Source organism: Trachurus japonicus, chromosome 9, assembly GCF_045865225.1.
Source record: "Trachurus japonicus isolate A0001 chromosome 9, Traja_1.0".
Lineage (NCBI taxonomy): Eukaryota > Metazoa > Chordata > Actinopteri > Carangiformes > Carangidae > Trachurus > Trachurus japonicus.
This window is the reverse complement of record NC_140915.1, coordinates 3,984,163-3,999,732: the sequence shown is the minus strand read 5'-3', so window position 1 is coordinate 3,999,732 and position 15,570 is coordinate 3,984,163. Positions and strand designations below refer to the sequence as shown.

At 43.9% G+C, this 15,570-nt stretch overlaps 1 protein-coding gene and 1 non-coding gene across 2 annotated transcripts in view; both read right to left on the bottom strand.

Annotated features, from left to right (window-relative positions):
- LOC146980648 (uncharacterized) overlaps positions 1-15,570 on the bottom strand; it is a 100,873-nt gene that overhangs the window by 9,987 nt on the left and 75,316 nt on the right. The window contains exons 15-17 of the mRNA XM_085787989.1: positions 6,976-7,261; positions 6,232-6,303; positions 3,631-3,801 (exon numbers count right to left, since the gene is read on the bottom strand). Of these exons, the coding sequence (XP_085644115.1) occupies positions 3,631-3,801; positions 6,232-6,303; positions 6,976-7,261 (529 nt within the window). The remainder of the gene's footprint in view (positions 1-3,630; positions 3,802-6,231; positions 6,304-6,975; positions 7,262-15,570) is intronic.
- Positions 8,761-8,842, bottom strand: trnas-gcu (transfer RNA serine (anticodon GCU)). Its single transcript has one exon. It is a non-coding gene; the product is annotated as a tRNA-Ser (tRNA).

The window sequence follows — 15,570 nt, the reverse complement described above, 5'->3', positions numbered from 1 at the left end:
AATATATCATCATAGGTTGCCATTGAGTTTTCTGTAATATAAAACAGTAAATAAAATACATCCCTATGAATACAGATTTATGATGCAAGTACATTAAGATTACCCTAAATCCTAAAACCCTCTATTAAAAAATGAATAGACTGTAGAAATGTGTGTTGCAGTAGTACACCCTACATTTAAAAAATAATTACAACATTATTGGTGCTACTTTATTAGAAATGTTTGTGTTCAGTTTTGATGAAAAATTTCTCTTACGGATGATCACTTATGCTTATTTCTTTCTTATTCATACATGATGGAGTGTGTATTTCACTCCATGCTAACTAAGTGGGCACTTGTATCATTATGCACCAACCAACAGTGGACCCCTGTCATTCCATATAAAGCAAGTGTGGACCTTTTTCTAAAACGTAAATCAACGAATCATTCCTATACAGATTTATGACGCAAATACATTAAAATTAATTGAAATCACATGCATTTAAAAAGTAAAAGTCTGACCATAGGTGGCCCCAACAGAGCTTCATCTATATGAGATGTACGTGGCCAAAAAGTAACTTTTTGTGGCTCTGAGCCATCAGGCCATGTCAAACTGTGAGTAGTTTAAGTATTTTCCCATGACAACAATGCAGTTAAGTAGTATAAAACACCAGTACAGTGAAAAATTAATAGACTGTAGAAATGTGTCTGGCAATAGTTTAAAATAGGGACTTTGTGAGATTAATCCTCTCAATGAATTATCCCTTGTATCTCTGACAAACTGATGATCTCCCAAACCCTCTGTATTTTCCCCAAAGATAACAAATTGCCGTGCCAATACTTTAATATCAGTTACTCTTTGATGGTTTACTTCTACATAATATATCATCATAGGTTGCCATTGAGTTTTCTGTAAATAAAATACATCCTTATGAATACAGATTTATGATGCAAGTACAGTACATTAAGATTACCCTAAATCCTAAAACCCTCTATTAAAAAAATGAATAGACTGTAGAAATGTGTGTTGCAGTAGTACACCCTACAGTAAAAAAAATTATTACAACATTATTGGTGCTACTTTATTAGAAATGTTTGTTTTAAGTTTTGATGAAAGTTTTCTCTTAAAAACTATCACTTTTGCTTATTTCTTTCTTATTCATACATGATGGAGTGTGTATGTCACTCCATGCTAACTAAGTGGGAACTCGTGTCATTATGCATCAACCAACAGTGGACCCCTGTCATTCCATATAAACCAAGTGTGGACCTTTTTCTGCAATGTAAGTCAACTAATAATTCCTATACAGATTGAGAACACATGTATATTGTAAAATTGAAACCCTGTGCTTAAAAAAACTGGACAAGCAACAATAACAAGGTCAATTATTTTTAATGTTTAATCAGAATTCAACAGAAATGATCTAAATGACCATTTTATTTAAAATTTTGTTATGGGTGATCAATTTTTTCAATATTTTAAAATTTCTATTATACCTAATACAGTGTTGAGTTTAAACTTAAGACATCCATGAAAACGGAACCTTTATATTTTGTTACAAAGAATAACAAATTATGTTTCAAGGTACTGGTTTGTTCACTAAGGAGCCTGTTTGATAGCCTCTCTACAGTCTGAAAGGCTGCCAGGGCTGCAAGTCGTTCACACTATGGAGGAGTGTAAGAAACGACGTGTGTGAATGAGTCGTTAAAACCCCTGCTCCAGCCTGCCGGGGCACTGCTGAATATGGTATTTTACACACACACACACTCAGGTCCCCTCTTGGCTAAAGTTAAAAAAATTAACCAGAAGGTTTTTCACATGATTTTAAGTTGATTTAAAGCATGTCCAACAGGGGACCTAAAAAAAGTCCCCTGTTGGCTGCTCGGTCCCCTGTTGGTGAATGTGTAACGACGCCGATGTCCCCTCTTAGATAGGAACAACAGTGCACACACACACACACACACACACACACACATCCTTGTAAATCTATCTTTATGAGGACATGTACATAATGTATTCCCTATAGCCCTTTACCCTAACCTTAACCATCCTAAACAAATGCCTAAACTTAACCATTACTCTAAACCTAATTTAAACCTAATTATAACCTAAACTTAACCATTACTCTAAACCTAATTATAACCTAATTATAACCTAAACTTAACCATTACTCTAAACCTAATTTAAACCTAATTATCACCTAACCTTAACCATTACTCTAAACCTAATTTAAACCTAATTATAACCTAAACTTAACCATTACTCTAAACCTAATTTAAACCTAACCTTAACCATTACTCTAAACCTAATTTAAACCTAATTATAACCTAAACTTAACCATTACTCTAAACCTAATTTAAACCTAATTATAACCTAAACTTAACCATTACTCTAAACCTAATTATCACCTAACCTTAACCATTACTCTAAACCTAATTTAAACCTAATTATAACCTAAACTTAACCATTACTCTAAACCTAATTATAACCTAAACTTAACCATTACTCTAAACCTAATTTAAACCTAATTATAACCTAAACTTAACCATTACTCTAAACCTAATTTAAACCTAATTATAACCTAAACTTAACCATTACTCTAAACCTAATTTAAACCTAATTATAACCTAAACTTAACCATTACTCTAAACCTAATATAAACCTAATTATAACCTAAACTTAACCATTACTCTAAACCTAATTATAACCTAAAGTCTTATCCCTCAAACAGCCCTTGGAAAAAGTGAGGACCGGCCAAAATGTCCTCAGTCTGTTGGTTAAAAACTATTTCCAGTCCTCACAACGTAGTAAGTACAAGAACACACACACACAGTTCTGAATTAGTGACGTCAGAACGAACTTCGCTATTCCAACAGAATCCTATTTATTTTAACAATGAGAACAGTCAGCTCAGAAACACGATTAACAGTAACCTGAAACGTATTCAGTATAAATGGCTGATGCTACATACATAACACCAGTCAAATTACACACGTTTAATAATAACATCCCTGATACATGTGCATGTACAAGTGCAATGAAGCAAGAGGAACGATGTACCACTGCATATGGGAATGTGTGAAAGTGAAATCCTTCTGGCAAAATATAGTATATATCAAATCAAATAAACTTAATTGTCCTGCAAGGGGAAATTTGTCTTTGCAAGTGGCGTCGTAACAGCTGCCTTGTTCATGCAATACATATATATATATACGTATATATAATATTATTAGCATGATCGATAAAATTTTAGCGAAGAAGTTTCCACTGGATCCCAAGCTTTTTCCTCTGGGCATATATCCATTCCAACTATCCCATATTTACAAAGTAAAGAATCTAGATTAGTAGAATATGTGTATATTACGAGTTAAACGTATAATTTCCCTTAATTGGAAAAAAACGTTGATGCACCAAGAATTGGAAGATGGATTAAAGAGATTTAGAGTTTTATTAATTGCCTGTTTATTCGAGTATATCATGATCTAAAAAAAATGTGTGTGTGTGTGTGTTACCTGTGTGTGTGTGTGTGTGTGTATGTGTTACCTGTGTGTGTGTGTGTGTGTGTGTGTTACCTGTGTGTGTGTGTTACCTGTGTGTGTGTGTGTGTATGTGTTACCTGTGTGTGTGTGTGTTACCTGTGTGTGTGTTACCTGTGTGTGCAGCAGCTCGGCCGTGCGGTTCAGCTCCCTCAGCTGATCGATAGCGGCCGTCAGCTGTTCTGCCGTCAGCTGGTCGGAGTCACACATGAACCTGCTGAGCTGCCGTAGCTTCCTGTTGAGGCGGCCGAAGTTCCTCTGGTGACGGTCGGTCAGCGAACGCACCTGCACCAGCACACGGGAAGCAGCTGATGTCATCACCGCTGACGTCATCAACAAACACAGAGCTGATCCAAGGGTGCGTTCCGATGGCCCTCTAGTTCCCTGTGCAGTGGACTACACAGTAGCTGCGTTCCGATCCACAGTTTACTTGGACAGAGCCCCCTACTCCCTACTCCCTGCACAGGGAATCTGCCGTAGGAAACTTCACTTAACCGATATTACACCAATCGGAACACCCTGCAACGTCACAGCTGTTTCCGGTCGAGTTCAAAAATAAAGTTTTTAAGTTTCAAAATGTTTCATGCCACTATCACCGTTTAGACAGATCTGAAATGATTGAAGAAACATTACTATTTCTGTGTGCACAAGCAAAGCAGTTTTGTGTTACAATGCGTGGTATTTATTCAGTTTGGGGGTATCAGGATGTGTAGAAAGCATCAGTGGCTCAGCTGACAGGAAAGCTAACGGCTGTTGCTAAGCTAACGGCGGCAGCTAAGCTAACGCAGCTAAGCTAACAGGACGTCAGCTGTTAAAACCCTCCCGTTGTCGGACACGACATGAAACTACTCCAGTTAGCTCAGTCATGTTGGAACTAAGATATTCGCCGGAAAAAACATTTTTTCATGGACCGTTTATTGAGCCACTGAGTTATTAAAGTTAAACAGGTAGCTAACCGTTAGCCCTACCAATTTACGTAACGCACGTAAACGGACCGCAATGGCTGATGGGTAATATCGGTTGTCAACATCCGGTGAACTGGGCGAAGTGAGGAACCGTTGTTCACTCCTTCCCTGCACAGTTCACAGTTCCCTTCAAACTGCTCCCTGCGGTTTGGAACCACACTGAACATGGCGGAACACCCTGTGTAGTCCACTGCTCAGGGAACTAGAGGGCCATCGGAACGCACCCACAGTTCTCCATGTTCACCCATCAGCCATTGCGCTCCGTTTACGTGCGTTACGTAAATTGGCAGGGCTAACGGTTAGCTACCTGTTTAACTTTAATAACTCAGTGACTCAATAAACGCTCCATGAAAAAATATTTTCTCCAGCGGATATCTGAGTTCCAACATGACTGAGCTAACTGGAGTAGTTTCATGTCGTGTCCCACAACGGGAGGGTTTTAACAGCTGACGTCCTGGTGTTAGCTTAGCTACCGCCGTTAGCTTAGCTGCTGTTAGCTGTCCCTGTCAGCTGAGCCACTGATGCTTTCTACACACCCTGATGCCCCGAAACTGAATAAATACCACGTAGCAACACAAAACCGATTTGCTTGTGCACACAGAAATAGTAATGTTTCTTCAATCATTTCAGATTTGTCTAAACAGTGATAGTGGCGTGAAACATTTTGAAACTTAAAAACTTTATTTTTAAACTCGACCGGAAACAGCTGTGACATTGCAGGGTGTTCTGATTGGAGTTATATCGGTTAAAGCAGATATCAGTGGCACGGCCGTTTCGGCTAATGCTGTGTTCAAGGCAGGCTTTTGAAACCGTAAGTTACAGCTTCAAGTCACAACTACGACTTGGTAGCGTTCCAGGTAACCCGTAGCTCGTGTTTTTACCGTCCTGTTGTCTGTGAAAGTTCCCTATAACGGCCACTCGTAACTTCCGACCCGTGAACTCGTACCAGATCGAACTGGTATGACTTCACAGGAAGGAAAAACACAAAGTACGAGTTTCCTTGAACGCACCATGAGTTAGCAGCCCCCGCCCTTGTCAGGCATCAATTGGTCCTCGTGCTACGTCACCACATTCACGCGCATCCCTTGGCTGCACACACAGCCCTTCATGCCGTTCTCTCCCCTCATTGGATAACACTTGTATCCCACAAGGAAAATTTTCTCCTCGGGTTACAGCAGAGCAGAGTGACGGAGAGACTCGTGTTTAGGCTGAAATACTTCATGTAAGTGATTGCTGACGGAAAATAGGACTATTTAGGACTTATATTAACAAAAACATTCCACTGATATCTGCTTTAAGTGAAGTTTCCTACGGCAGATTCCCTGTGCAGGGAGTAGGGAGTAGGGGGCTCTGTCCAAGTAAACTGTGGATCGGAACGCAGCCCAAGTGTCAACTAATAATGTATTCTATGCGTGACCAATGTATGTACCCTTTTTCTTTTTTTTGTTGTTGTGGTTTGTTTCTCTCTTCCTTTCTTAATTGTTGTTGTTGTTTTTTATTACCATCTCGCCTGATTATTACCTTGTTTCATATCTATTTTTTGTCTAAAAACATTATTGTACTCTACTTGCTTGTCAATAAAGATGAAAAAAAAAAGTTTAAACTAATTATCTCGCACTGAGCTTTTCAAAATAAGAGCAGTAAGAAGAAATGCTCTTCAAAGTAAAAGCCCTCATACTGTGTCATTGTGTTGTTGTTGTGTTTTTGTGTGTGTAGTCATTGTGTTGTTGTTGTGTGTGTTGTGTTGGACCTGCTGCAGCAGTGTGTCTCTCTCCTGCTCGACGTCCTGCAGCTTCAGTCGACTCTGATCCAACTCTGACTCCTGCAGAGACCAGAACCAGAAGCATCACTGCACCAGTTCTACAAACCACACAGAACACATCCAGGACCCGGTTCTGGTCCAGTCGGGGGTCTGGACTCTGAGGCCTAGTCCACATGAACACGGGTATTTTTGAAACCGAACTTTTATGGATTTAAAAAAAAAAAAATTGCGTCCACACCACCGGTGTGATAAAAAATATCTCCGTCCACATGAGACCGCAAAATCCGCCTCAAACTATGTCATGCACATTCCAAAGCAGTAGGTGGCGATATCACTCCTAACAGGAAGGGCATTGTAGCCAATCACAAGGAAAAACAACAATGGCTATGCTAAATGCTAAATGCTAAATAGCACCAGTAATAGCAACTCCGTCAGCTGGTCACGTCTAGAGCTCCACAAGTCTCCATGGATACAACTCACTGTTTACCCTCGCACAGTGTGACGTCGAACAATGTCGTCAAGAAATTGCGGTTTTCCTCGGTTTTCCTGTCCACACATGAAGCTGAAACCGGACTTTTCTAAAAAAAAAGTTCACCCTGGACTCCGGTTACAAAAAACTCCGGTTTCAGGAGCCGACGACTGTGGTTACGTGTGGACGAAAGAACAAACCATGAAGAGAAACACACGGTTTCAAAAATAGCCACATTGGTGTGGATGCCCCCTGATACTGACCAGGTTCTGTTGAATGAGTCTGTTTCTGTCTCTTTCTGTCTGTTTCAGCTCCTCCTCCTCCTGCCTCCAGTCTGACTCCTGGTCCTGGTCCTGGTCCTGGTCCTGGTCCTGGTCCTGGTCCTGGTCCTGGACTATCTGGGCCTGCAGCCGGGCTACGTGGTCCTGGTCCTGGACTATCTGGGCCTGCAGCCGGGCTACCTGGTCCTGGCTCTGGTCCAGGTCTCGTTGGGTCTGAAGGAGGCTTCGCTGCAGCTGCTGCACAGTCCTGGACAGGAGGAGGTCCGGACTGAGGGGAGAGACGGGAGAATCCAGATCAAACCTGTTAAGCCTGCCACACACAAAGATTTTATAAATCTCAACCGATTTTTTTATCTGTGAGAGACCCCACACATGAAGATAATGAATCTGTGATTGAACAGTTTTGATCGTATTGTGTGTGGTGAGCTGCGATACTCCCGTGTATGCGTGAATGTCTGTGTGAACCTCATGTATTGCCAGGGCTGCACCGTGGCTCTCTGTGGAAAGCCGGTGTTGTGCGGAGAAGTGGCTTGTTGCCGCGAGCAGCATGCAGAGCTCGGCAAGTAGAGCTTGGTGAGCAGGCACCTCTCGGCACAAAACACCGGCTTTCCACACACAAGATGACTGTTGATTGAAACGGCCACCGAAGTCGGCCCCGATAATCGTAAATATTGAACATGTTTAATACTTACGATTATCGGCGCCGAACGTTTTCCGAGCCGATTGTCGGGGGAATTTTGACTCTAAACACACCACACACTACAAGAGAATCTTATAAGATAATCTTAAAGGGGAACTAAACCCCTCAGTTTTGGATGACGTGCTCTAAGCTTGAAATTCAAAAAATGCCTTGATTATGGGCGGGACTCCAGGAGCACTCTCCGATCCCCCCTCCCCCCTCCCCCCTCCCCCCTGCGCCCCATTCACACCCGCGAAATCACACAAAAGAGAAAAAAAAGTAATAAACACACATCGACACTTCTGCTAGCGCTAACGAGCTACTAACGAGCGACTCTAACAGCACTAGTAGCGTGGACACTACTAGGAGAGGACGCCAGAGCCGTGACACAGCATCTACAGCTGATCCGCCGGCTCGTTAGCTCGTTAACGGCTCGTTAGCGCCGGCTGCACTAACGATTCCCATCCAGGCAGCTGTTAGCCGTTAGCCGCAGCAGAGCAGCTAGAGTGCCTAGCAACCGTTAGCGGCAGGCAGCAGCCGGTGCTGATTGGCCAGGGAGCTGGTGGCCGGTGACGAAAGCTGCCTCCAAAACGTCATCTGCCTCCATCTCAGCCAATAGAAAAATTCGATTGTAATAGCCGTGTTTCAACCCATAGAGGGCAGTCACTCTACATTTTTACTACAAAATACACCAAATTGAAATATTTTTACTAAAATGTCAAAAGTTGGACCAGAATCAACTGACAACACTACCTTATACCCAAATACATTTGTTTTCAGCAGAAAAAAGTGGTTTAGGGGTTTAGTTCCTCTTTAAGAGCTTAAGATAATCGGGCGGTGTCTGTCTTTGGTCGGAAGGGGGGAAATCGGGGCAAAATCAGCCTGATTATCTTTATGTGTGTGGCAGGCTTTAGTTAGTTGTAACAAAACCTGGTCCCGACGAGGGAACAGTACTATTACAATGGTATTACAGTACTATTACAATGCTATTACAGTACTATTGCAGTAAGGTCAGAGAAACTCCAGTTTCTATGACGTCATCAGAGTCCAGATCCAACCTGTTGTGTACTTGTAACAAAACCCAGTCTCGACGAGGATGGGATTCGAACCCACGCGTGCAGAGCACAATGGATTAGCAGTCCATCGCCTTAACCACTCGGCCACCTCGTCTGTAGGGAGACAGGGCGGCCATGTTGTCCCACAATGCACTGCTCAGGCTGAGAGGAGGACACACACATTTGAAATATTTATTTATGCCCACATAATAAAGAAGTACAAGGGTTCTTATAAACTCTGCCAATGCAGTTGACAATGGAAGACGGTCAGACACAAAGCGCCTGGGCGGCTGAATACAGTTACATACAAAATGACCTACAGGTCAGATAGAAAACAGACATTCAAGGATACAAGAAACATTGTCTCCTCCAGATTGAGCGGCTACCAATAATAACTGAGACTGAGCAGCACCTGGCCAACTGTTTAGCTCTTCTTTTACACACACACACACACGCACACGCACACGCACACACACACACACACACACACACACACACACAGTGAAGCAGCACCTGCAGCGTCTCAGTGACCAGCAGCTGCTCAGAGGGGAATTAGCTCAAATGGTAGAGCGCTCGCTTAGCATGTGAGAGGTAGCGGGATCGATGCCCGCATTCTCCACAGACTTTTAACCCTTTCCTGTCTCTGCTCTGAGCTGACTGACCATGGACTCAGTCTGTCTGGAGAATCTGAAGCTGCTCATCCATTGGTCAACGCTGTTAGCTTAGCCTGCTAACATCAAAACATGTTAGCTTCACCTGCTAACACTGAAACATGTTAGCTTCACCTGATAACACAAAACATGTTAGCTTAGCCTGCTAACACTGAAACCTGTTAGCTTCACCCAGAGTGCGAATTATACAATGACAATTGGGGGGGGTCAACATTTTACACAGCGCAGTACATACTTAGAGTATCTTGCTTGTTCAATGAAATGTCTACAGTCTGTAGATTTACACAATTCTACAGTTCATGCGGCACATAATGTACCACACAAACAACTTTTGCAGTCAGCAGCAAAATATTTTAAATCTAAACAGCTAGCAAGTCAGACCCACACACACACACACACACACACACACACACACCCTAGCAAACCCTCATTTCTGGAGAGCCACACAATGCTGAACCAGAACCAAACACACTATCTACATAGCAAAGACGATGGCAGATGTGTTACCATACATGCTCGAGCCTAGACAGATTCACATCCTGTACTGGTCCCAATATTGGAACTAATGGATTAGATAGGACTCAAAAGCCTGAGCTATAAGGTTGACTCTTATTTTTACCATTGATTCAGAAGTGAGAAACATATTAGACTATTTTAAGAAAACAGCTCACAAAGTTTGACTTTGAGGTCACCAATGTTTTCAGTAATAAAAAGGTTTAAACCCAACTAAACCACCACTCAAAGACTATTAAAATGAAATTATAAAAGATTTTTTAAATGTGCTGCACAAATAGCCCAACACTGCACTACAAACATGCAAACATCCACATTAAACTTCTCATTCACTTCAATTATGTTGTTTCCAAAAGGGGGCAACTGTCAAACCTGGCAACCCAGCTTGCGGCTTTGTTTACAACCTGACCGCAGTGCAGCTAGCAAGTTAGTTACACTAACCAGAGTGACGTGCACAGGCACAACATGGTTTGATTTCTAATAAGAAAAACTAAATGGACAGACAGCCGGCGTGGTAAGGAAGAGTGACGTTAAAGAGTCAGAGGAATCAGCATTATGAAAATTAACATGAAGACGCCAGAGAGGGACGAGCAGGCAAGGGCCAGGTGTTCCTAGCAACAAAAAACTAAAGGTAGGAGGCATACGTACAAGATGAGCTGTAGACACCTGACACAATATAATTCTGAAACTCTGAAAGTTAGTAAGTGTATTAAATAGCTTGGTAGCTACTTACATTAATTTACAGTGCTCCATGGGACGGCGTGAAATGTTTTTTTCAGTCGGACTCGCAGGCTCAGACAATGAAATGGTAGAGTAGGGGTGTCTGAAATTTTACTACAAGCATCTTCCTGGCATGACTATGGAATATACTGTATATTGTAGTATTTATGATAACTAATAAGAAAGATAAATGTTTCAACCCCCCCCCATCTGTTATTTGTACCTCTTTTAGGGGGTCAAAGTCATAATTAGGGGGGTCAAACCCCCCTGTAATCCGCACTATGGCTTCACCTGCTAACATCAAATCATGTTAGCTTCACCTGCTAACAGCAAGCCTGTTGGCTAAGTTAGCTGTCAACACAGGGGTGTCAGTGCCCGATCCGTACCCGGAACACGATCCGTTCCAGGACGCATCTGCGCATGCGCACGCACATGCGCACTCCCCCCTTCTTTTAGTTTACGGCAGACACCGCGGATATGGATGAAAACAGAGACGATCTATGAGGAAAAACACAAGCACGTCGCAACGAATTACCCTCTGTTCTATTTCTGATTAAATTAAATGTAATGTAGACCGATCAGTTAATCGGTCGATCACCTCAGTCGGCCGGCTGCTGCCTCTGAGATGAGCCGAGCAGCGAGCTAACGTTAGCTCCCGGTGGCTACTCCCAGCTATGCTCCCAGCTCTGCTCCCAGCTAGCTCTGCACTTCTCCCAAAACCGGAGCAAACTTCCAAACAGACGTCAGTTGGATAAACTGACCACAGATTAGGACTCTAAACTGTGACTTTCTCGCATGAAAAAATATGTAAAATTAATAAAGTGACGTTTTAACAACGCTACAGCGGACTTTTAGCTGCTCTACTGCTAGGCTATCAGTTAGCATAGCTTTGAAGCTAATGCCGTAAAACGGCGCATGCGCAGAAGCGCTGGAACGGATCGTGTTCCGGGTACGGATCGGGCACTGACAAGGGGAATTAGCTCAAATGGTAGAGCGCTCGCTTAGCATGTGAGAGGTAGCGGGATCGATGCCCGCATTCTCCACAGACTTTTAACCCTTTCCTGTCTCTGCTCTGAGGTGAGTGATCATGAACTCAGTCTATCTGGAGAATCTGAAGCTGCTCACCCATCAGTCAACACTATTAGCTTAGCCTGCTAACACTGAAACCTGTTAGCTTCACCTGCTAACATCAAAACATGTTAGCTTCACCTGCTAACAGCAAACCTGTTGGCTAAGCTAGCTAGCTCCACAGGGGAATTAGCTCAAATGGTAGAGCGCTCGCTTAGCATGTGAGAGGTAGCGGGATCGATGTCCGCATTCTCCACAGACTTTTTACCCTTTTCTGTCTCTGCTCTGAGGTGAGTGACCATTAACTCAGTGTATCTGGAGAATTTGAAGCTGCTCACCCATCGGTCAACGCTGTTAGCTTAGCCTGTTAACATCAAAACATGTTAGCTTCACCTGCTAACACCAAAACATGTTAGCTTCACCGCACGGACGCCACACGCACTGTCCGCGGAAGTTTGAGGTTTCATTGTTGAAGCGTACGGTGTCACATTAAAAACAGGTCGATGTGAAGGTTTCCCACCGAGCAGTCTATTGCGTGACACTGAGTACGCGTGCGCGGAGTCTGGCGGACGACCGCTTTGGGTCCGCATTGAGTCAGCATTGAGTCTGCCTCGAGTACGCGCGGACATCTGTGGAGTCATGTACACCCGAGTATGTGGGGGCCGTAAGTGTGAGCGGCACGTACTGTACGTTCACGTCGCTTTCGTGAATTGTAAACAAACAGACGGCCCCCTCGGTTTTAGCATCCAGCAGTTTAGCGGCTAATTCAACTACAGTGATGGATAACTGTACCGGAGGAGAGGCTCAACAACTTCATGAGCTTCATTTGAGGATTAAACGGCAGCTTTTACCTGACGGGAGACCGACGGCTGAGCTACGGTAGCTAACAGTTAGCAGGTTTTTACCTACTTTCTCTCTCCCTCTCTCCCTCTCTCCCTCTCTTTCTTACACACACACACACAGCCCAGGTTGTCTGTCATATCTGTTGTAAACCTTGTAATACCAGCTTGTTGAGTACAGTTCACATTATTGTTGCTTCGGTTTGAGTGTGGATTAATTGTTAACGGTTTGGTGTGTAATGTTAGTGGTGGTCCAATATCGTGATCCTGTTATTGATGAGTTGGGTTTTAATAACAGCTGATAACTGTGTAGCTACTTTAGATGGTGTGGATTGTGATGAGAAGGTGTTGCACACATTTTAAGACCTATCGGTGCAAACCATTGTGCAAAACCCGTTTGTTGTGACTTAGCTGCGTGATAAGCTGATTTGCCGAATAACGACCCCCCCCCTCCCCGGTCTGTGATCGCCTGCCTACCGCCCTGTCCTCTAGGTCACCGCACGTCACTGCTGCTAACATCGAAACATGCTAGCTTCACCTGCTAACAGCAAACCTGTTGGCTAAGCTAGCTAGTGCCACAGGGGAATTAGCTCAAATGGTAGAGCGCTCGCTTAGCATGTGAGAGGTAGCGGGATCGATGCCCGCATTCTCCACAGACTTTTAACCCTTTCCTGTCTCTGCTCTGAGGTGAGTGACCATGAACTCAGTCTATCTGGAGAATCTGAGGCTGCTCACCCATCGGTCAACACTATTAGCTTAGCCTGCTAACACTGAAACCTATTAGCTTCACCTGCTAACATCAAAACATGTTAGCTTCACCTGCTAACAGAAAACCTGTTGGCTAAGCTAGCTGTCTCCACAGGGGAATTAGCTCAAATGGTAGAGCGCTCGCTTAGCATGTGAGAGGTAGCGGGATCGATGCCCGCATTCTCCACAGACTTTTAACCCTTTCCTGTCTCTGCTCTGAGGTGAGTGACCATTGACTCAGTCTATCTGGAGAATTTGAAGCTGCTCACCCATCGGTCAACGCTGTTAGCTTAGCCTGCTAACATCAAAACATGTTAGCTTCACCTGCTAACACCAAAACATGTTAGCTTCACCGCACGGACTCCACACGCACTGTCCGCGGAAGTTTGAGGTTTCACAGTTGAGCGTACAGTGTCACATTAAAAACAGGTCGATGTGAAGGTTTCCCACCGAGCAGTCTATTGCGTGACACTGAGTATGCGTACGCGGAGTCCTCTTTGGGTCCGCATTGAGTCCGCCAGCTTTTACCTGACGGGAAACCAACGCCTGAGCTACGGTAGCTTAACAGTTAGCAGGTTTTTACCTACTTCTCTCTCTCTCCCTCTCTTTCTTACACACACACACACACACACACACACACACACACACACACACACACACACACACACACACACACACACAGCCCAGGTTGTCTGTCATATCTGTTGTAAACCTTGTAATACCAGCTTGTTCAGTACAGTTAACATTATTGTTGCTTCGGTTTGAGTGTGGATTATTTGTTTAACAGTTTGGTGTGTAATGTGAGCTGTGGTCCAATATCGCGATCCTGTTATTGATGAGTTGGGTTTTAATAACAGCTGATAACTGTGTAGCTACTGTAGATGGCGTGGATTGTGATGAGAAGGTGTTGCACACATTTTAAGACCTATCGGTGCAAACCATTGTGCAAAACCTGTTTGTTGTGACTTAGCTGCGTGATAAGCTGATTTGCCGAAAGCCGACCCACCCCCCGGTCTGTGATCGCCTGCCTACCCTGTCCTCTTGGTCACCACACGTCACTGCTGCTAACATCAAAACATGTTAGCTTTACCTGCTAACATCAAAACACGTTAGTTTCACCTGCTAAAACCAAACCTGTTGGCTAAGTTAGCTGTCAACACAGGGGAATTAGCTCAAATGGTAGAGCGCTCGCTTAGCATGTGAGAGGTAGCGGGATCGATGCCCGCATTCTCCACAGACTTTTAACCCTTTCCTGTCTCTGTTCTGAGCTGAGTGACCATGAACTCAGTCTGTCTGGAGAATCTGAAGCTGCTCACCCATTGGTCAACACTGTTAGCTTAGCCTGCTAACACTGAAACCTGTTAGCTTCACCTGCTAACACAAAACATGTTAGCTTCACCTGCTAACAGCAAACCTGTTGGCTAAGCTAGCTAGTGCCACAGGGGAATTAGCTCAAATGGTAGAGCGCTCGCTTAGCATGTGAGAGGTAGCGGGATCGATGCCCGCATTCTCCACAGACTTTTAACCCTTTCCTGTCTCTGCTCTGAGGTGACTGACCATGGACTCAGTCTGTCAGGAGAATCTGAAGCTGCTCATCCTCGGTCAACACTGTTAGCTTAGCCTGCTAACACCAAACCTGTTGGCTAAGATGGCTAAGCTAGCTATCTATCCCCACTGGGGAATTAGCTCAAATGGTAGAGCGCTCGCTTAGCATGTGAGAGGTAGCGGGATCGATGCCCGCATTCTCCACAGACTTTTAACCCTTTCCTGTCTCTGCTCTGAGCTGACTGACCATGGACTCAGTCTGGTCAGACGACAGTAAATGCAGCTTGTTGCTTTGGTCCTTAGTCTCAGCGTAACTTTCTGATGTGGAGCAGCTGCTCTGTGTTCACTAACTACTGCTCTGCTCACGTGGCTTTATGTGAAATGTGACTCTGTGTCTGACTCACACTGAAAACTAACTGGGACTGACAGGCTGGTCAGATGTGCCAGCGACGAGGAGGAGGAGGCTGAACCTTCCTCACATCAACACATGACACAAACAGAAGAGTCAGATGTCCATCATGTCCCAGTGACTGACCTTTAACCTTTAACTTCTACAGCTCTGTTGAACGTGAGCAGCTGCTCTCTCCCTCCATGTATCACAGTCAGCAGGAGTTGTTGTACACTTTCACTAACTCCACCAGAACGATCAGAGAAACAGGTTTCAGCTGCAGTTAGCTTTGCTCAGAAAGGCTCACCGCCCTTATTTAACAGCAGGTGAAGCTAACATGTTTTAGTGTTAG